At 41.6% G+C, this 22,503-nt stretch overlaps 1 protein-coding gene across 1 annotated transcript; it reads left to right on the forward strand.

Moving 5' to 3' along the window:
• Nucleotides 1–6,655: 6,655 nt before the first annotated feature.
• On the forward strand, nucleotides 6,656–12,147 carry LOC147332190 (PHD finger protein 12-like). Its single transcript, XM_086288631.1, has 5 exons — nucleotides 6,656–6,977; nucleotides 7,092–7,187; nucleotides 8,899–8,981; nucleotides 9,159–9,297; nucleotides 11,046–12,147. Exons 1-5 carry the CDS (start codon nucleotides 6,860–6,862, stop codon nucleotides 11,648–11,650), a joined length of 1,041 nt encoding a protein of 346 aa, XP_086144757.1. The 5' UTR covers nucleotides 6,656–6,859; the 3' UTR covers nucleotides 11,651–12,147.
• Nucleotides 12,148–22,503: the final 10,356 nt, after the last annotated feature.

Below are 22,503 nucleotides of genomic sequence, written 5' to 3' on the forward strand. Positions count from 1 at the left end.
CACAAGCATTGTCACAAAGGAAAGAAGGGTGGAAGGAAGGATCACAAGCTTTGTCACAAAGGAAAGAAGGATGGAAGGAAGGAAAGATCACAAGCTTTGTCACAAGTGCAATACTTTAATTTTCTGCTGCTCATTCCTGTGCAATATCCCATCTGCCCTCCCGTCATATTTCTTTTCAAGATTTTCTTATTTAATCACTAATGTACATATATTTATATTTATAGATACATATATATTCAGTCATCTTTTCTCTTTTACCATGCCTCTCTAATATTTTGCTCCTTACTATTTTTCTATTTTCTTTATTATTTCATTTTATTTTAATATATTTTCTCCTACTGTGCATGCTGCTGAGTGACTGCTGCTCGTCAAACACATTTAATTGCAATGATGACCCTGTGCTAACTCGCATATGACAAATAAACCTGAAAACTAAAACTAAACAAAGGAAAGAAGACAGTTCGACCAAAGACTGCAGCCAATGATTGATGAAGTTGAAAAGCTTAAAACTGAGCTTGACTACTTCAAAAAACAGGACACAATCAAGAACAAACGGATCGAGGATCTAACTAAAGAAAACAAAGAACTTTGGCAGAATAATGAGATGCTGTCTTCTGTTGTGGACGACAGGACCAGTATCTCAGACAGGTTGGACTCGATAAAAGATGACAACGAAGCTCTCATAAAGTTCCGCGCTGAACTTAATAGGAAACATGAAGAAGATGTTGAAGTGCTGCAAGCACTGCTGGAAACGGAAAAAGAAAAATTTGCGCGTCAGCAGTTTCACAACAGCCAAGTCGTCGACTTACTGGTGAAACGCCACAAAGAGGAGAAAAATCGGATGCAGCAATTTTATGACGAAAATACATCAAAACTCACAGACAAAGCATATGCTGCAGAAACAAAGTTAAAAATCGTCATAGGCATTTATGATAAATATATTGCAAAGCTTGAGAGGAAAATGGAAATTGGTAAACGTGTGAGCATCAATGCAGTCTATGAACATGAGGAGGAACATAAACCCTCGCAGTTTTGGATCGAGGACATTTTGGCGCATAATGCGAAGCTGCAGGACCTAAATGAATTCATGGGTAAAACTGTGAATGATTTAACAGATGAGAAAGCTCAAATGGGGAAGACCATCTACGAAAAAACGGCCCAGCAAATGGAGATGAAACAAAAATGTCAGAGAAATATTAGGGCTCTGGCCTTTGAAAAGAAAATGAAGGCTGTGGTCGAAGATGAAAATGATTCTCTGAAAAAGAAAAATGAAGACATAAAAAAGGCCCTAAGCAAAGAGAAGGAAGAACACAGAAAGACAGCAGTGGACAGGCATAAAGTAAAAACGGCACACAATCAGGCACTGGCTGAAAAGATCTCACTGGAAGAGCAACTGCGCGCCACAAAAAAGCAAACAGAAATATTCACACAAAAAACGAATTGCCTGGAAAAGAAAAAGCGCCACTTCCAAGAGGAATTGTACTAGTGCGTTTTGTCCTTTGAAAAGGCATTTCCACATGCAGGTCACTTCAGAGAAAAAGAAAAGGTGGAATTTAGGGATATGTTCCACAACTTGAAAAAGAAATACGTAGACGGTGTGGAAGGCATCCCCTTTGTTGGAACAACGAAGGAGTTTCTTGAAAAACAGCTGAACTGTCTACGTATCAGATGCAAGGATCTAGATGCAGCTTTACTAGATAAAACACGGGAGCTGGAATCATTTAAAAAGCAGTACAATGATATGGTAAAGTCTTCCGAATACGCTTTATTCAAACAAAAACAGGAGCTCATTGGACCAGTGAACCAGATGATCAGAAAGGCTGCCAATGAAGAAAAAGAGATAGGTCATCTAAAATCTAGAGTGAAAGACGTTCAACTCCAGCTTAAATTAGAAAGACAGAAAGGACAAAAGCTCGCACCGGTGGTCCATAGAGGCGTGATGGGGAGATGTTATGAGGAGACTCCGACTCCGTCTCAGATCTTTCCACAGATTAAACCTCATCCACCTCCAGTGCCTCCAAAACACCCTGGCAGACGAAGGCCTTCCCCAGAGTCTCCATCAACACCACCTTTCCTCAATTCTTATGATGTATTACCACCAATTGGAATAGGCCATTAGAAGTATACTTCATCTTGTCTCCCTCTATTCTCTTTCCATCACCCCCAACCGGTCGCAGCAGATGGCCGCCCCTTCTTGAGCCTGGTTCTGCCGGAGGTTTCTTCCTAAAGGGAGTTTTTCCTCCCCACTGTCGCCCAGTGCTTGCTCAAAGGGGATCATTGGGGTTTTCTGGCTTTTTCTGTAGTGTTTTCACCTTACAGTATAAAGCAGCTTGAGGAGACTGTTGTTTTGCCATGATGCAATATAGTATTAAATATTGCTAAATTATAGCATCAAAGTAAAACAAAAAATACTTCAATGAAATTAATCAAAATGTCTAATCTGGCAAAAAAAAAAAGAAAAGAAAAGATAAAAGGTTTCACCTTTAAATAAAAATCCAAATCACAAACATTCTGATTTTTGTTGTGTTTTTTTTGTGTGTGTTGTCAAGTATAAAAGTTTTGCACTCTGTCACGGTCTCGATGTCTGCCCGGCCGGCTCCGCAAGGTTACATATGTTTATTGTGTTGCTGCTTTCTTCCACTCGTCATTCTGCCTGGGCGGAGCTCAGGCCCACGCACCTGTCTGCAATTACGCTGCAACGTGTCCTGTCTGTATGAAGACTGAGAGCTGTATTAGATTATAATATTATTTTATGCCATGTTAGACCCCTAAGTAAAGGTTGTGAATTATTATGTAGTTTTAGTTGGCATTATTCTCCTGAATTAGAATAAGCTGATAACTATTGCATTAGTTAAACTGATTTGCATTACATTAGACTGCTGATTTATTGTGGATGAATGATATTGTTTTATGATGCATTATACTGCTGAGTTATAAGAAATACTGTTTGCAGAAAGTCATCGCCTTATTTGTCTGATTAGAAGAGAACGGAACATGCTGGAGTTTTCTGCCCCATCTCAGCAGGAGCAGATAGACGGGGAGCCAAGGTCGTAGCTTAGGCGCTGTGTGAGAGAAAGCATGTGAATGTTTAGGCTTTTTATGATAAGGTGGAGGCACCAGAGGCTATAAGAGTTTGAGCAATGCTCCACCATTTTGAGATCTGAGGCTCACTGCATCAGTGTCCATCTCCCACGTGTGTGACCATTAAAATCATCGTTTGACTCAACCCGACCGGACCAGTGTTGTTATTGTGGTTTTTTCTCTTGTCTCCATCCCCAATATTTTGAACCTTAACATTTTGGGGGCTCGTCCTGTGGTATTGGGGTGGAATTTAAAAGTTTGGACGGTCTGAGGTTGTTGAACGGACAGGCACGAGCCAGTGGTCTGATGTGAGTGGGCATAAGCCGGCTTATCTAAAGGTAAGGCACTACCTGTTGAATTATTTCCAAAGTGTGCCAAATTGGATATGACTAAATTAAAGTCTACTCACTGAAATTACTGGTGGGTGTCTGTTTTGATTTTGATGAGGATCCCCATGTGTGTGTTATGCAGTTAAAGTCGGCTAAGAGTCTTTAATGAAGTTTAAAAAGTATGAAAGAAATGCTGGGTTAGAGTCCCAAGGAATTGAGTAAAGGCTCAAGTAGTTTGGTAGGGAATTGGTCATGTTGTTGGTTAAAGTCCAAATTGGTTATAAGTGTGGTCCTGTGTGATTATAAGTGAGGGAAACGGCTCCATTGACCTCTAGGTGGCACTTGCCTTAGTCAGACTCTTGTTTTAGGGTGTTGACTGTTGTTTCAAATTTTTATAAATTATTATAGGACGGCACTGGAAGATGCTAAGAAGCGCATAGCCCGGAGGTTATGCTCCCTCCTGGCCGTGGACGCGCGGTCTTGACCTGTCGGCGAAAAGGGTTAGTTCAGTTTGGCTTATCTGTGGGGTACAGGGCATCCTGAAATAAGCTAGGAGTTCGATTCTCCTCACCGTTGGAAACGGTGTGATGTGCTTTTTTGGACACAGTTAAATTGAGTTAGGGATTTTAGAAATCAGGCCATAGGCTGTTCTGGAGGAAACAGATACTGGTTAATTGATTACAAAAAAGTGAGACTTTCTTCGGTAAGACCCGTTATTTTAAATTTGTCGAAATTTGTTAGGTGCTGAATCTGTCAGGCCTGTCAGTGATTGTAAATATAAGACGTCTTTGTAATATAAGATAAAAGAGTTTTGTCTGAGCTTTGTGTGACCCTGTGTGTGACGACAGCGCACTGCAGCGCTGCGAGCTATTTTTAGACTGTGTGTGAACATGCAAATGAGCTGTGACGCGCACAGAGGACTTTTGCTTCCTGTTTAGCGTGTTATTGAGTTTTATCATTTTGATTTGCAAATAATGATACATGCCTGTAATTAAAACGCTGTTTTTGCTGATTATAATAGTACAGATAAGGTTTTGAATGACTACGCTGAATGTTTGATGTTTGGCTGAGTTTTGATATAGAAGAGACAAATCGTGCATGATTAAGACCGGCACGTCAGCTGGCAGAGTAAGATTGTGATGAAAATGATATTAAATAAATCTCTCAGTGTGTTGATACAGGTGGCCTGAGGATGAAGTTCAGGGTGTAGAGCTCGAGAGTTCTACAGTTTCTGCTCCGACCCTGCGACTCCTCAAGAGACTCTTTCAGCTCCTAATAGCGGCTGCAATGGAGAGAAACCCCACTCAGTTTCAGCTGGATTCAGGATGTCATCGCTCTCCAGTGTAGTATCATGCAACACCTATCCATCAAACAGAAGGCCTCATCAACAGAGTGGCACTTTGAGAAGAAAATACACAATCAAGTGGAACATCAGAGGACATGAAAAAGGCTGAGCTACAGAACAGACTGAAGGCTGGGAAAACGCCATCAGCTTCTGCCTCTGGACTGGTGAACCACATAGGAACAGAAACGGTTAAGAAGGAACCCGAGAGCACTGTAAATGCATGTGCCCAACAGAACTGCCCCACTGCCCCCACGATATGGCCCCACAGTGGCCAACAGAACCACAGGAGCCAGACAGAGCCCCAGGAGGAGTGTGTGAGCACCGATGAAAAGCCCTCCTTCTCAATCACCAGCAGTTCCTTCACAGATGCACCATCTAGAGGCAGCCAGGAGCACGACACAGTAATGTTTGGATCAGCACCTACTCCAGGTACACATCAGAAATGTCAAAGCTGCAGTCTAAATGTATCACTTTATACAGCTAATAATAATAATAATAATAATAATAATAATAATAATAATAATAATAATATACTCAAGTACCGGTAATCATTATGTTACTCTCTCCTCATTATACGTGTAAGGGGACCATGGTGTGCATGAGAGAACATTTAATTTGAGGCTATAGCAACATTATTTTACATATTTAAATTAATATAAATACATTTTTAACTTTAAGAAATTGTGTTAATAGTCATGCTGTTAGGCTGAATTATTATTAGTATTAACATCTCCACTTTCATAACGTCTGTTTTGCATTAAAGCACAGAGAATGCCTCAGAACTGAGAATGGTTATATGCTCACCTTTCTTCACTGCAGCCACTACATGCTTGTTTCAAGGCTTACACACATTCACTCACACACTTTAACACACATGCAGGGGCAGGGATAGCTCAGTAGGTAGAGCGGTTGCCCCATGATCGGAAGGTCAGGGGTTCGAATCCCCTGAACGGCTACCCTGAGGTACCCTTGAGCAAGGTACCATCCCTACACGCTGCTCCCTGGGCGCTGCACTGGTGGCTTCCCACTGCTTCACTGAGTGAATGGGTCAAATGCAGAGAAGAATTTCCCCACGGGGATCAATAAAAGTGTACATTATTATTATCATTATTATTCACACGCGTGCACACTGACCAACTCTGCTTCATCCAGGAGATGCGTTACTGTCAGAACTCTTTTTTCCCCTTATAATGTAAGAAAGAGCTCCAAGCAGATGGGAAGAAGGCCTTTTTATTTCATGCCTCAGTCTAGGATGGATGGGATGCATAGCTTATTTTATTTGGCAGATCACTTAAAATTGTGATTCTGTTATTTCTACTTTTAATAATTTATCAGTTTTTTGTCTTTAGGAAAATGTTTCTTCAAGAAAGTGGAAATGTGATTGTGATATGGGATGTAAATACAGTGAAAGAGTTGAGCTCTTTTGGCAGATACTGTGTATTGTTAAACTATCAAAACAAGCATTTTCTAAAGTGGAAACAAATGAAAAGTTCATTTTAAAAGACCTGAGTTTTCTCTCTTTTGAATGTTTACTGTTGCTATTAATTGAATACTCACTGCTGACATAATCGATAGTGCTAACAATTTTCTTGCATATTTTGTATCGTGCAGCCCCATTTATCCAAAGGATACATGGCCATTTAAGAGCACATTTTATTTTCAGTTACTGAGTTATGAAGAAAAAAAAGGTATTCAGATACAACTTGCTTTGCCTTCTATCTCAGTAATAGTTCCTGTGCACTTTTTTCCTTTATAGTGAACTATCAAAAACTGTGTTTTTTCTGGTCCTTCTTTTATCTCATCTCATCAATTTGTCTGTTTTTTTTTCTCTCCTGTCCCTCAGACATAAAGGCTGCTCCTGCACTGACGGACTCACTGCTCCCCAACACACTGCCCTCCATCACCAACCTGTCCAGCTGCATGAAGGATGGAAAAGAGGAGGATGGGGGTGAGTTTGTCACTCTGCGGCCACATGTGACAGTTTAAGAGCCTTCATATTGCTGTGTTCTGCTATGAAGCACACGAAGATGTAATTAGCTTTCAGCGGTTGTGTGTGTTTGTGTTTTTGTGCACATCGATCGAGCTGGACAAACTGGATACAGAGATGATCAAGCTCTTGGCACATCAGAGGATCCAGCAGCTCTTTGCTCCCAAAGTGCCCAGCACTCAACCTCCCCCCACCACCAGCACTACCCCAAAAACCTCAGCACCCCACCCAAACAGTAAGACACCTTTGCACTACAGTTTAGTCTGTTTACTTGTCAAGAAGTCAGTTTTTCTGCTGTTTGATTGCTGTTTTGTTCTAATTATTAAAACCTACACGCTCCTCCTTCCAGGTCAGAAAAAGGTGCAAGCCAGAGCGGTCTTTTACCCTCTGACAGGAAGAGGAGCAGCTGTCAGCATGTGCTATAGGACGTTACACATAGGATCAGGTAGGACATTCAGTCGCTGTGACTTTGACCCTGCTGCATTCTGTGCCCTGGCTCTGAGCCACTCTTAGGTTTCACCTGTGATGTGGGAAAGGTTCACGTAGGAGAACAGCATTAAAGCTGGTCTCACGTAGTTTTTTGAAATTATACCAGTTCACCAAACTCAAGTCAATCATGTTTGATTTAGGTTATATTCTTGCCTTGTGACTAAAGTTTAGTAAGACCGAAGTAGAACATAGGTAGGGCCCCATCATACCTGCTGTGTGGTGCCTGGCAAATGTCACCGTACAGCAAAGTTGATGTTGCATGTTGTAAGCTGTCATCTCTGCTGGTCATGCACTTCTCCATTTTTATAATCTGGTGTGTTGTTGCATTGCTGCTGCAGCTGGGTTAAAGTCTGTTTTTAATGGCATCCTAACATCATATCAGTACAGAAGTTTAGAGGTTCACAGGTTTCACAGAGGGAGATGTTGAAACTTTGAAACTTTGCAAAAACTTTAAAATTCCTTGTCTTCCAACTTTGACTTCTTCTCCTTCTATACCAGCGCTGATTTGGAGGACGGGCAACACCTGTTGTTCAGAAGAATACTGCAGCACGTACATGCACCGTAACAGCTAGCATGAATGGATATAGCTGTGTGATGGTATTACTGGTGACACGCAAAGCTGCCAACACAGCAGGTATACCAGGGCCCCTGGTTTGGTGTCTTGGCTCTGAGCTAATCACTCCTACAGATATAAAACTGGGAAGTGATGCAGAAGCAGTGTGTGGAAAAACTAACAACACCCCATCGTTCATCAGCTTGCAGAACCACCAGACAGATTTGCTGACGTGCTTGGAGTCATTGCACTGCCTGAGCCTTGGTGGCTGTTTTTGGACTTTAACTCCTGGGAATATTTTGCAGCTGTCTTGCATGTTTTCCACTTGAATAATGAATAATCTTTCTCATGGTAGAATTATGAGCATGTTTGGGACTGGCTTCATGCAACTTCAGATACTGACATGCAGCACTCATTTATTCTTTAAGACATCTTTCCTCTTTGGCATTATGTCGACAGACACCAGAATGCTTCTGAGTTTATAGAGGTGGTCATTCGTGCTGATAATCAGTTAATCAGCTACTTGTCATCTTTATTTATATGGAAGCAACAGGGGTTTGCTTAGTGCTTCATACACTAATTCTGCATTTTGGCTTCTTTTTTGTCAAATACATGACAGTAGTGTCATATTTTATAGTTCATTTGAGGTTATATATCAAGATTTAATTTCAAGACCTGCTAAAAACAAGATAATTTTTATTTTGTCCTAATATGTAAACCTTGACAGAAGGTATCCTTTTAACCATGACTGTACTTCTGCACGACGTGCAGCAGTACACAACAGAGTATAATATAATATAATAATATACTGAGCCTGTACTAACTCCCAATCTCTGTATCATTAGTCAGGTTGAGTGATAGTTGATACCGTCATCTTTAAATCAGAGTATTTTAAGCGAGTTGTCTGTGAAAGTAAGTTCTTAGACCTGTGAGGGTCACAACAGGACCATGTGGAATAAAAACTACTGAACGAAAACACAATATGTCACATTGGAGTGCAGGTCATTAAAATACATTTTGACACGTCAATATTGCAGAAAAAAAATCCATGTTGCAAATCTATATTCTTTGTGTTGTGGGAAAGGGTGTTTAAGTCTTTAACTGTTTCTTTAAGGTGCTGACATGGATGTGTGCCTTACAAACTACGGTCACTGCAACTACGTATCGGGGAAACATGCCTGTATTTTCTATGATGAGGTGAGGCTGTTAAACTACATCACTCTGCAGAGCACTCCTGTGGTTGTCAAAGGAGCTTGCAAAGAAGCTTGCAAAGCTCCTTTGACTACGATGACCTGGATGACTGAGAACCTTCACAGACACTCCTGTGGTTGTTAGTGACCAAGATGTAAATTATGTGTGTTTGTCGTCCTTCAGAATACCAAGCATTATGAGCTTCTGAACTATAGCGAGCATGGCACCACAGTGGATAATGTCCTGTACTCGTGCGATTTCTCTGAGAAGACCTCACCATGTCCACCCGGTGGCCTGGTAGCCAAAGTCCAAGGAATCATTCGTAAGTACATCTCCGTCATCTGTTTGGATTGGCTTGAAGGAACCCAGGTCTGCGTGCCCAGTTTGACCATCTTCATCCACTTAGCCACTCATCTGTATGTGTCCTGGTTAAAATAGTTAAAATTTTATTTGTGAAGAAATCATAACATCATTGCTTCTGTAAATTAAAGGAATACTTTAATTTATACTCTAATACTGAAAAGAATCATTTTTAGTTTGGCTAGAATTTCAGGAAGTGTAGCCCCCCATGTGCTTAATGTCAGTGTCCTGTTTGTTACACTGACACTGCTCCTGCAGTATTGGACAGCTTTTAGTGTTCTTCATCCAAATTGTGGTCAAGGTCACATTTGTCATTCTTAATGGGTACAATTAATTAGTTTATGCAGTGCAGTGAACCAATGACAAGAAAACTTATCACCTTCTTGCTGTAATTCATACCTTACAGTAGCCTATGAGATGTGCTGAGCTATACGTGCTTATTTTTAAGTGAATAATATTAAATGGTAAATGGCCTGTATTTATATAGCGCTTTACTAGTCCCTAAGGACTCCAAAGCGCTTTACATATCCAGTCATCCACACATTCACACACACACATATTAGCTTAATATAAAACTAAAATAAATGGTAAATGGCCTGCATTTGTATAGCGCTCTACTCAGTCTCTAAGGACCCCAAAGCGCTTTACACTACATTCAGTCATTCACACACACAGGCAATGGTAAGCTACATTGTAGCCACAGCTGCCCTGGGGCACACTGACAGAGGCGAGGCTGCCGGACACTGGCGCCACCGGGCCCTCTGACCACCACCAGTAGGCAAACACGGGGTTAGTATCTTGCCCAACAATATTTGGCATGCAGCCATGAGGCAGCCTGGGATCGAACCACCAATCTTCTGATTAATGGCTGACCTGCTCTGCCACATGAGCTACAGCCACCCCAAAATAAATAAGTGAACATCATCATTAGCTGTCTTCAGTCAGCCCATGTTCTTGGACTGCAGCTGCTGGCTCTTGTTCTGCTCTGAGTCCCAGTGAGCTCATTGTATTCTCATTGTGTGAGAACTGCACACGAACCAGTTCTCCGTCTGTTGTAGGTTCTGGTTAGAGTGCCAGCTTGAAGTGCAGGAAAAAAACAAACCATGAGTTTGGTATTGGAATTCATCTCCATCCATAATGGCGATCTAGCCAGCGAGCCTGCTGGTAGAGAAAACACCAAATGGGAAAGAACGGGCTGGCTTATTATTAGCTATTGCAATTTCAAAGTAAAAGTAAGGATGTAGTAAACGTACAGTACAGTGGTAAACTTGGTGCATGTGGCATTGTAGCAATGAGAAAGGTAAATAAAGTGCTAAAATGAGCAGTCAGATATACTTGTTCTGTGGCAGACCACGTTATGTAAAGTCTGAATGTTGCTGTATCACATAAAGCTTCCAGTCTTAATCTGTTATTAAAGATCATTTGGACAGATGTTTGATTAGTAAAGAGCTGCAGTGTGAAACAGCATTAAATCAAATTTCTCTGAAACTGTTTATAGATGATGAGTGTAAAACATGTTTGCCAGAGTTCAGCTTTCCACATGATTTTAGTCTCATTTTCAAAACAAAGTGTTCATTTTTTATTTTGTGGATAAAATGTAATCAGTGAAATCTTTTCATGGTTGCATTGTCTCCACATTAATGGAGTTTACTGTGACACTAGTCTGGACAGACGTCTTTCTCAGACCTGCTGCATTTCTTCTTTGTGTAGGTCGCAGTAAGAAACGGGAAGAGGACGAGGGAGCCAACTCCATGGTGGGGTTGTTGCCAGTAGGAGGAGTGATGAGTAGCCAATGTCAGGGTGGTGCTGAGCCGTCTTGTAGCTGCAAAGCGAGTAGCTCCAGTCTAATTGGAGGCAGCGGGGCAGGCTGGGAGGGCACGGCGCTGCTCCACCATGGTAGCTACATCAAACTGGGCTGCCTCCAATTTGTCTTTAGCATCACTGAGTTTGCCAGTAAGCAGCCCAAAGAGGAGCAGGCCACTACACCTGCTGCCAGTTGCACAAGCACCAACACCAGCAGCAGCAGTGTCATCAGCACCACCCTCACCACCACCGCTAACACCTCCACACCACCACCACCCAGCACTGCCACAACAAGCGGCTTTTCCAACCAGGATGAGGCTGACTCTGAGACTGTACCTCCCCACCAAGTGCCCGTACTGCGTTTAACTCTGTTCCATAATCCGCACAGGAAGCCCCGCCCTGCCTCTTATTTTGCACCTTCTGTGTCACGACGAAGGGAAAGCTGCACAGCTGGTTGGTCAACAGGGAAAAGTTCTTTTTTTTTTTTTAATAGTTTATATCTTTGTCAATAATACTTCAAGTTCATGCAATCTCTTTTTTTCTTTTTTCTTTTAAATGACTGACGTAACCGTTAGGACCGTTAGGTCTTTGAGCAAACATTACTTCCTTGCGCTCAATCTTTGTTTTTGCCAGTATATTAGTTATGTATGGTGTAACCTTTTTGTCAGTCAGCCCATTTAGCACAAACATTTTTTGTTTTTCTTCCTTTGTAGTATTCAATTCCATACATTCTAATTTCTTTTGCTGCTTTTGCACCACAGGTAGCTATATATGTATGAAAACATACATGCTTATACACTATAACATGTATATATAATGTAAATACATTTTAATTCAGTGCCTCTCGATTGGAGAAACATTGGATTTCATTTAGATTTGCCATTTTTTGGTTTTTAACTGTACAGCTCATTGAATTTGTGATACTGTGTAGAGTACCAGACGTTTTGTGATAAAACTTGTTCTTAGTCTGTACTTTCCGCTGTAGTCCATCTGTAAATACCGTATAGTTTTAGCATTCATTTTAACATCTTGTGCTGCTGTGTATATAAGCACTCTTTGTCTGTACCTGCTTGTCTGTTCAAACCTGTGAATACAGAAAGTTTCTAAGAACAAACTCAGTGTTTATGCCTGTTATTTTCAGCCTTGTTTTAGGTCCACTTTGAGCTCTAGTTTGGTTTTCACTTTCTGAGACAGCAAGTTCAGTACTGACAGGGGTGGATCTACAGGGGTGGCATTGGGTGGGCATGTGCCACCCTAAAATAATCTTTGCCACACCCTAGTTGTTTGCATATGACATGTTGTTTATTAAAATAAGCTAGCATTAACACTTTGAGCCTAGCTGCAATTAACGTTGAATATAAATTCTAAAAAATGAATATATTGCATAGCGTTACCCTCCCTCCCCTATTAGAAAATGGTTCAGCCCTGCTTTATTTCTTGTTGTTGGTAGCAACCAATGCCTATGATTGGGCAGAGCACATTTGGAATCAAGAGTTTATCAATGAGGTCGACGCGGACCTGGTCATCATACTGTTCATTCAGAATGCTGGTGGGCTCGGCTTGTTTCAGGACAAAAAAATAAATAAATAAAAATGGACAAAGTGATGACGTGCTCCATGAAAAGCAGACTGTGGGTTGGAACAGAAATAAACAGAGATGTGTTTTGTTTTCATTTCTGTACCTCATGGTTGTTTAATTCAAAAATACAGGAAGCAGCAACAGATGCAAATACAGTTATTAAGGTGTCACACATTAGGGCTTTCACAAAGTTGGTACATTAACTGTTTAGAAATGACAGCTTTAAAAAACATTGTTGTCTCTAGCATGATTATATCTTTGATATGATTTACTTTTAAACTCAAATGTTGCACATTCTTCACAAACAACTACGCTTTAGTTACACCACTTGACACAACATTTTACTATTTATGTAATCTGGTGTATCTGGGTGCTTCACACTATATAGCTACATTGCTTTAGTCCACCTGACAACTTACACCAGTTTAGTCTAGCCCATTGTTAATTATACACCGGCTAGCGAACTACACACCTGAATGCAGCCAGGCTGATTTCATTCTGGCTACATTCCTGTTTCCTATCCTGTTTCCTCAGTTGTCGCCAAATCGTTGCACTGGACTCATTACTCAACCTTGGCTCCCTCGCTTGCATACTCACTTTGCTTAAATTCACCTTGGTGTCCTTTTGCCAAAGCTGCTGCTGCAGAGCTGAAGAGCTGTGGAGAGAGGGCTTGAGTGGAGCGACGTGGAAAGCAGCAAGCTGCATGGTGTTACACTCAGTGTTGGGGAGTAACGCAATACATGTACCAATGCTACGTATTTAAAATACAAAATATGAGTAACTGTATTCCGTTACAATTACCGTTTAAAAAGGTGGTATTCAGAATACAGTTACTTTGTTGAAATAAAGGGATTACACGGTGGTCTTTTCCTGTTCCATATGTTAGGCTATGCCCTCTCTATTTTTGGTAATTCCACGCTGGTGGAAACCCAAACAAAACACGCATTAAGAGGCTCTTATGCCTGTGTCTCAATCTCGTGGCCCATGTCACCTCTAATGACATGAAGAAATATTTTTTAAAATTATTATGCAAGAAATTATTTAATATGAAGGCAATAGCAGAGTGTTACAGGCATCGCCCTAAAGAATGTAGCCTCATGGGCAGTGTAGTCCGTGCTGCAGGGAGAATGGACTGCCATACCCGTTATGTGTCTGTGAGCGAGGGAGGGAGAAAAAGGAGAGTGGAAAAGTACGAGCTGTCACTGAGCAGAAACGGGAGCTGGAAGCATGTAAATATAATAATAACCACTGCAGCCAAGAAGAGTGCCTGACGAGCCCAGCTGTAAGTAAGCTATTAAGACTCGACTGTACAATGTGTGCGTGTTTTCCTCCGAAACAATAAGTTTTGTTGGAGCAGCCTTTCAACGCCTCTCTCTGTCTCTCGCTAGCAAAATTGACCCAGACAACAAAGTAAAGCTAGTTTTCGGCTACAAGCCCGACACGAACCCGACGTATTAGCCAGAGGTCCTTTTACTACGGTTCGGAGCCGCGGACCTGTTTTAAATAAGCGAGGAATAGTTTTCTATATGAGATCGCTGCAAAAATGGTGAGTACCTTCAGTAATAGTAATAAATCACACAGAAATAGTACATTCATGTAGTTGTAAAAAGCATGATAATATCTCAAGTATTCCAAAGTATTCAGAATACGTTACTCTCAATGAGTAACGTAACGGAATACGTTACAAAATACATTTTAGGGCATGTATTCTGTAATCTGTAGTGGGATACATTTGAAAAGTAACCTTCCCAATGATGTTGCCTCTCCTGACACTTTTCATGTTCCTTGTTTGCCTTGAACTGCTGCCAAGCCTTCCCGTTTCACCAAGTCAAGACTGTTTTTATAAGTTCTGTCATATCTGGGATAATTTTAATGGTTAAGTCAGTCACCTGATCTCAGAGTGTGCTTTTCAGTTTCTGAAGTCAGCAGGACCCACAAATAAGCACGATGAACAACTGAAGGTTTAGCACAAGTAAGGAACACATAAACGGATGGTGTAACAGATAAAATGCAGTTCCAATTACTATTTTTCTCATTCAAAGCAATCAAAAACACTTTGGGAGCTTTTAGCCAAAAGAACTAATACTTAGCAAAGACAAATACACCAAATTTAAACGTATAATTTAGTACAGGGAGAGGAGCTATAGAAAGTGTGCTTCACCAGTGTGGAGTCCATGCAGCTCAGGCTGGGAAACCCCACACATGCAACATGTTTACAAGTGGCGTCACACTGATTAATGCCCCACTTCAACAGTGACACGTGGAACCTTAGTGTAGATAACCTGCTGTTAGTTTGGTATTTTGTCCTAATCCGCTTGCCGTACCTCCGAGTAGGTGTGTATGTTTTGAGTGGTATAGGCGCCATTCGTTTAAGGAATCCAAGCATGTAAGTTCTCTGCTGCTGTGCTGGTTAATAAAACCACGTTAACCGAGACTACTGCTTCATCATTATCATACTGGTGAACATACAACATGGTGTCAGATGGGATAGAACACGTACTTCGTAGTTGAGGGTATTTTTTCTTCCCGCCTCAAGTCTTTTTTGTGTGTGCGTTTTTTTGTATCCGGACTGCAGACAACATGGCGGAGGGATTCAGGAGGCCCGACCCACTTGTTTTCTATGGTAATGTTGCTGAAAATTGGCGCATTTTTGAGCAAGAGTATGACATTTTTATAGCGGCGGCACACTCTGACAAGCCAGCGCGCACACAAGCCTACATATTGCTCAACTTAGCAGGTCCCGAAGCTATAGAACGAGAGCGGTCTTTTGTTTACGCGCCAGAAGTGAGAGAGCCCGGCGATGGAGGATGAGTTCTCATTCCTGCAGAATCGAAGGAGGATCCTGAGTGTCTCAAAAAGAAATTCAGACAGATGTGCAGCCCTCAAACCAACGTCACGATGGAAAGACACAAGTTCAACACGCGGAATCAGAGGACTGGCGAGACTGTTGAATCCTATGTAAGTGATTTACGGATTAAAGCAAAAAGCTGCAGATTTGGCGATCTGAGTGAAGAACTAATAAGAGACAGACTAGTTTGTGGCATCAACAATGACAATGCATGTGGAACACAAAGAGGAAGTTTTTGTCACCGTACAGATTAATGGGATTCCTGTTGAGATGAAGGTGGACACAGGTGCTAAATGTAATGTGCTTCCCAAGAAAACGGTTAACATTGTAAGAGCAGATAAACAAATGAAAGCACACCCCAAGTCCGTTAACCTAATAGCATTTGGAGGCAGCAAGATTCAAACCTCAGGTGTAATTAAGCTGCAGTGTTTTCTGCATGGACAGCCACATGTGTTATCATTCTTTGTTATTAATGAAGATGTACAGCCAATACTTGGACTGTGTGCATGCAGAGAAATGGGGCTTGTATCATTCAGCAATGACGTCCACCAATTGAGCACGTCTGCAGATGACCTGTCACAACAGCTTATCACAGAATACAGCGACTTATTTTCTGATGAGCTTGGGAGGTTGCCAGTCACCTATCGCATGACACTGAACCCAGATGTGAAACCAGTTGTTCACCCAGCACATCGCATCCCTTTGGCCATGAAAGACAGGGTCAAGGCAGAGCTGGTCAGGATGGAGAAATTAGGCATCATTACTCCCGTCTCAGAGCCGACAGACTGGGTGTCTTCCATGGTAGCCACCAACAAGAAGGGCAAAGATGAAACCAGGATATGCATAAATCCTCGAGATTTAAACACTGCTCTGAAAAGACCACACCATCCCATGCGCACAGTAGAAGAAGTGGCTGCAATAATGTCAAATGCTACTGTGTTCTCTGTTTTGGATGCTAAGAACTCTTTTTGGCAGGTGTCATTGGATCAGAAATCATCCATGCTAACCACCTTCAGCACTTGTTTTGGTCGTTTCAGGTTCCTCAGAATGCCTTTTGGCTGCCAGCGAGGTGTTTCAGAGAGCCATGGAGCAGATATTCGCTGGATATCCATGTGCCATCATTGTTGAAGATATACTCATCGGTGGAAGAACCATGAAAGAACATGACGACAACCTGAGAAAAGTCCTTGATCGTGCCAGAGAAGTAAACCTGCGACTAAACCCATTAAAGTGCAAATTCTGGCTGAATCAGGTCAGTTATGTCGGACACATTTTCACAAGCGAGGGGCTTAAAGCAGACCCTTCCAAGAAAGCCGCAATCAAAGAGATGCCGGTTCCAACAGATGTCCAAGCCCTGCAGAGGTTCCTGGGGATGGTCAATTATCTTGGAAAATTCATTCCAAACTTCAGCCATCTGTCAGCTCCTCTGCGACAGCTCACACACAAGGACAGCGAGTGGATGTGGGACACACAGCATCAGACTGCGTTCGAAGCACTTAAAGAGCACATGTCTAATCCACCTGTTCTGTCATATTACGATGTCAGCAAACCTGTGACACTAACGTGCGATGCATCACAGTATGGTCTTGGTGCAGCTTGCTTACAGGAAGGGCGACCTGTGGCGTATGCTTCACGTACTCTGACAGACACTGAAACCAGATATGCTCAGATAGAAAAGGAGCTGCTGGCTGTTGTTTTTGCATGTACAAAGTTTCATGACTACATTTATGGCAAGCCTGTGGTCGTAGAAACAGACCATCAGCCACTAGTCACCATACTAAAGAAACCTATTCACGCTGCACCAGCCAGATTACAGAGGATGTTGTTACGGCTCCAAAAATACAACATCACCCTCACATATAAATGTGGAAAACACATGTATCTGGCTGACACACTGTCTCTCCCAACAGCTCCACTTTCCAGCAGTCTGAAGAAGAGGACAACTTTGATGTCATGACGGTGAGCTGCATCTCTTCTTCACGCCTGGAGGAACTTAAAGGACACACAGCTGAGGATGAGACACTGCAAGCACTCAGCTCGCTCATCAAACATGGTTGGCCACAACGACTCCACAACCTTCCCTCAGCAGTTCATCCATATTTTCCTTTCAGGGATGAGCTGATTGTGGATGACGGCATCATTCTTAAAGGTTCCAAAGCTGTGATCCCAAAATCACTGCAAGGAGACTACATCACCATCGTGCACAGAGGACATCCCGGCGTAGAAGCTACCAAGCGGAGAGCACGGGGATTGTCTTCTGGCCGTTCATGTCAAGAGATATTGAGCAAACAGTTACTTCCTGCTCGGTGTGTAACAGCACTAAACAAAAAGAGCCCCTTCATCTTCATGAAGTTCCAGAGCTTCCTTGGTCAACTGTGGCTGCAGATGTCTTTGAGTGGCACTATTTAGTAGTAGCCGACTCATACTCAGGCTGGTTTGAGATTGACCTGCTAAAGGATTTGACATCGGCGACAGTCATCAAGAAGCTGAAAAGACACTTCTCAGTTCATGGTGCTCCACACACTCTGATCTCAGACAATGGAAGGCAGTTTACAAGCCAGCGTTTCAAAGACTTCGCTTCACAGTGGGACTTTCAACATGTCACCAGCAGTCCAGAGTATCCTCAATCCAATGGGCTTGCTGAGAGAGCAGTGCGCAGTGCTAAACAGCTGATGGAGAAATCACACAGAGATGGCACTGATGTATTTCTCAACCTGCTGAATCTCAGGAATGTTCCACGTGATGTGAACCTGGGTTCTTCTGCAGAACGACTTCTATCCAGACAGACTCGAACTACGCTCCCAATCACAACGAAACTGCTCGAACCACAACACCGTGAATCTGAGAGAGTGAAAGCCCAACTACTCAACAAGAGACTGACTCAGAAGGTCTGTTATGACAGATCCAGCCGACCACTTCCACCTCTCAACGAAGGACAAGTAGTGAGGTTACAGACCCCACAGGGTTATGACCGCACAGGTGTGGTCAAGGAACTTTGTAAAGAACCTAGATCCTACCTGGTACAGTCAGATGGAAACACTTACAGGAGAAATCGCAGACACATATTGCCTATGTCTGAGCCCGTTACTGTTCAGGAAGACACTGATCATCATCATTATGATAGACTGCAGGGTGTGGATGAAAACAATGATGTAGAACAGTTTAAAGACAGCACTCATGTTGAGAGCTCTTCTGATGTTTTGCATTCTCCAAGACCTTCCAAGAGTGATGGTGCTTACAGGACACGCTTTGGTCGTGTGTGCAAACCAAATCCAAGATATAGGGATTAATTTGGTGCTAGTTAAAAAACACAGAACATTTTCAGGTTTGATGTTTGAGCCAACAGTAACTGATGTCAATGCCTCAAGATAAATTCTGTTTGAGGTGTTTTTCAGTTGTAATCATATTTTACTTTATACAGCAAAATGGTATTTTTGTCATGTTTATTTCTTCCATCTGCTTGCAAATTTAAATGTTCCTAAGGGTCAGCGTATGTCACCTTTTATGCTGTGAGTTTTATTATTCAATATGCACTCAACTTTATATCCGGTTGGGGAAGTACTAAAGAAGGGGGATGTAGATAACCTGCTGTTAGTGTTAGGTGTGGCTGTGTGCAGACAGGAATAGGACCCAAGGTGCAGACTCCGGAGACAGAACTTAAACCAAAACAGCTTTAATGCTGAACGCAAACATCATATAACTAGAAAAAACTCAAAATAAACTTACACCGGTGGACGAGCAAAACACACAGCAACGTAAACGGTAGATCGCGACACAGACACAGAGAAACACAGGGCTTAAATACACAGAGGGAGCAATCAGGGAATGGGTAACAGGAGGGAAACACAGCTGGGGCAAATCAGGCCTAACGAGACAAGGGGAAGCAAAACCAGACACATTAACATCAGACATGGACTTTCAAAGTAAAACAGGAAACATAACACAGACTCACAGGCAGGCACTATAACAAAGGGAACAGAGATGTGGGACCAGGGCAGACACAGACACTGACTGGATGTGGGGATACAGCAGACAGGGGAGACAGCAACATGACACAGACAGAAAACCAGAACACCAAAACTCTAACCAAATCCCACCCAGAGAACCTAAACTAAGAATAATCCTAAAACCCATAAAGCAAAGCTAGAATATAATGAAATAACAAAATCAAAGAACCAAAAACACAAAACACTGGGTCAACGACCCAGGGACCCTAACAGTTAGTTTGGTATTTTGTCCTAATCCACTTGCCGTACCTCCGAGTAGGTGTGTGTATGTTTTGAGTGGTATAGGCGCCATTCGTTTAAGGAATCCAAGCATGTAAGTTCTCTGCTGCTGTGCTGGTTAATAAAACCACGTTAACCGAGACTACTGCTTCATCATTATCATACTGGTGAACATACAACACTTAGTTTTACAAAAATTAAATTTACACAATAAAAAAAAAAATCTATATACAATACAGTTTTGAGAATGTTCACACTCCGTATATTATACCTTGTTTCTGTAGAGAAGGTGCTCAGGGTTTTTCTTCATTTCCTGAGACCAGCTGCTCTGGATCATCACCAGCTTTTCTCTTCATTTTTTTTTTTCACTCGGGGAAGTCTGTCCTTTTCTTGGCCATTGCTCTGCACTGTGTTGAGAAATCAGTTTTACCCCGGTTCTTTTTATTCCTCGAGCATCCAGAGATGGCACCGGACTCAGTAGTCATTTTTAGAAAACTTTATTCATCTTCATTCATCTTTACTCATCTTCATTTAAGCATGCACTTCTAGAAGGGAAGATGAGGCCGGTGTCCCTCTCCAAAAATCTTCACCCCTTTGTTAGTTACAGCCAGCTTTATAGAAGTAACCCCATCATAAAACCCCCCACGGTGTGCTGCAAACTCTGTCTTTGTCTATGTGCACGAGCACGTGAATGCCTACATGTGCACGTTCCCACGTGTCTATGTGAGTGCTCGTGTGTGACTGTGTACGCATACCTGTGTGTATGTGTGAGTGCACATGAGTGAGTGTGCGTGTGGATGTGTGTGCGTGACAGTTAAAACACTGTGGGTGAAGATATCTTCCTAGAGGTCATAACCCCCCCCTTGCATCCTCTGGGGAATTTCCACTCAATGGGGGAGAAGCCCTCTAAAATCTACTGCTAAATTCACAACACAATAAGGCCTTTATTACTCTACAAACAATGTCTCTACAATAATTCTACTTTCTATGATAACACATTTCTAAACTCTACATCAGCTAAACATTCCTACAACTGGAGAACCAAAGTGTGTGATCAAAGCTGAAATAAGGGATATTTTTCCATTGCAGGACTTAGAGTGCTTCAAGTAGTGATAGCTGTTGATCCATTTCTCAAATAATCTGTAAGGATCTGGATTTTTAAGAAAGATACAAATATCTCTGCTTATATTTGGCTAAAAGCTTGACATAGATAAGGCATATAAAGCCCCTGTACACCAGCACTGCGCTTACATTATAGTTCAATCAAGAAATAGTTATTATTGATTTATTATTGAATTTTTTTAGTAATCATTATTAGTATTTAATCACATTAGCACAGTGGGGTGGCAATAATATTCCACATACTAGAAATCCTGCTCAGCATTTCATAAAATACATTTTCAACAAATGTTGGAGTAACAACACAGTTACGGGGAAAATGTGTCTGTCTGTAAATATTAACTAAACATTTCTATGTGCTACAAAATAGATATAATTGTAAATGTGCTGAGGTGAAACTATACTTTCAATAATATAACCACTGAAATAATCTATTTATATATATATTAGGGGTGCAACGATAAGGCTTGTTAGTGTCGGTAATCGATTGTTCGTGAAGTACCCTCAGAAGGTCTGCTAGATGATGTTAATGCAGCACTACGGACGATATATATATATATATATATATATATTATATATATATATATATATATGTATATAGTATGTACATTGGGTGAATGTACAGTAGTAGCAGCAAGCAGGTGAATTCTGTACATTAATATGAATAGACATCTGACTATTTTATTATTATTATTGTTTTATGTGATAGAAGAACTGAATTGGGCATGTATGGCGTTATCACATCATTTGAAACTTAGCCCTGATTGCAGAAATTGGAAGTGTTACAATTGACCCACGTTACAACTATCCCCGGTCTCCCTACTAGCACTTAATAAAGTGGTCAGTGACTGTATGAGAAACTGATGCATAAAGCTCTGTAGCCAAACCCACATGTTGTATCTATAGCACAGTAAAGTGGAAAGTTACAGGAGATCCTACAAAGCATTGTTTTATCCAGGGGCAATTCTAGGATCAGAGCTTTGGGGGTGCTGAGCACCCAGAGCTGCTCAGCCAGGCAAGATAAACTTTACTCGTCACGATGAGACTTCTTCCCTGTCTCTGTTAGTCCCTGCATTCCACTCCAGTTGTCCTGAGTTCCCTGTCTCCTTGGTGCATTTAAACCCCTGTTCCTCCCTGGCCTCATCATCTGTTGTCTTCATCTCCGTTATCAGTCATCATAATTTTACCCTCTCTGTGCAAGTCTGCAAATTTCTTTATTAAATCATAAGATTCTTAAATTCATCAAGTCTCTCTGTGCCTGGGTCCACGTCACAAAATATGACATCACTGTTTTGTACATTTTAACACAATTTAATCCCCACATTTGTGAAAGAAAAGCAAAACACTTTTTTTTTTAAAGTCTGTAACAAAACCATCAAATCTGATAAAGGTTATTTAAATGCTGCAAACGAAGAATGGATTGGAATTTAAAAAACAAACAAACAAACAAACAACATATCCTAACCTTAATTACTTTACTGGGGGAAAATGATGAATGGTGATCATAGTGAGTAAGAAGTAAACTGAGTGCATTTTTTGGACAGAGATTCACTTTTAACTCATTCACTGCCATTGACGGCTATAGACGTCAATT

The sequence above is a fragment of the Aulonocara sp. 'chitande type north' Nkhata Bay genome, linkage group LG4 (assembly GCF_057382095.1).
Source record: "Aulonocara sp. 'chitande type north' Nkhata Bay isolate Kocher_YH1m ecotype deep benthic linkage group LG4, A_spYH_male_GT1.1, whole genome shotgun sequence".
NCBI classification, from domain to species: domain Eukaryota; kingdom Metazoa; phylum Chordata; class Actinopteri; order Cichliformes; family Cichlidae; genus Aulonocara; species Aulonocara sp. 'chitande type north' Nkhata Bay.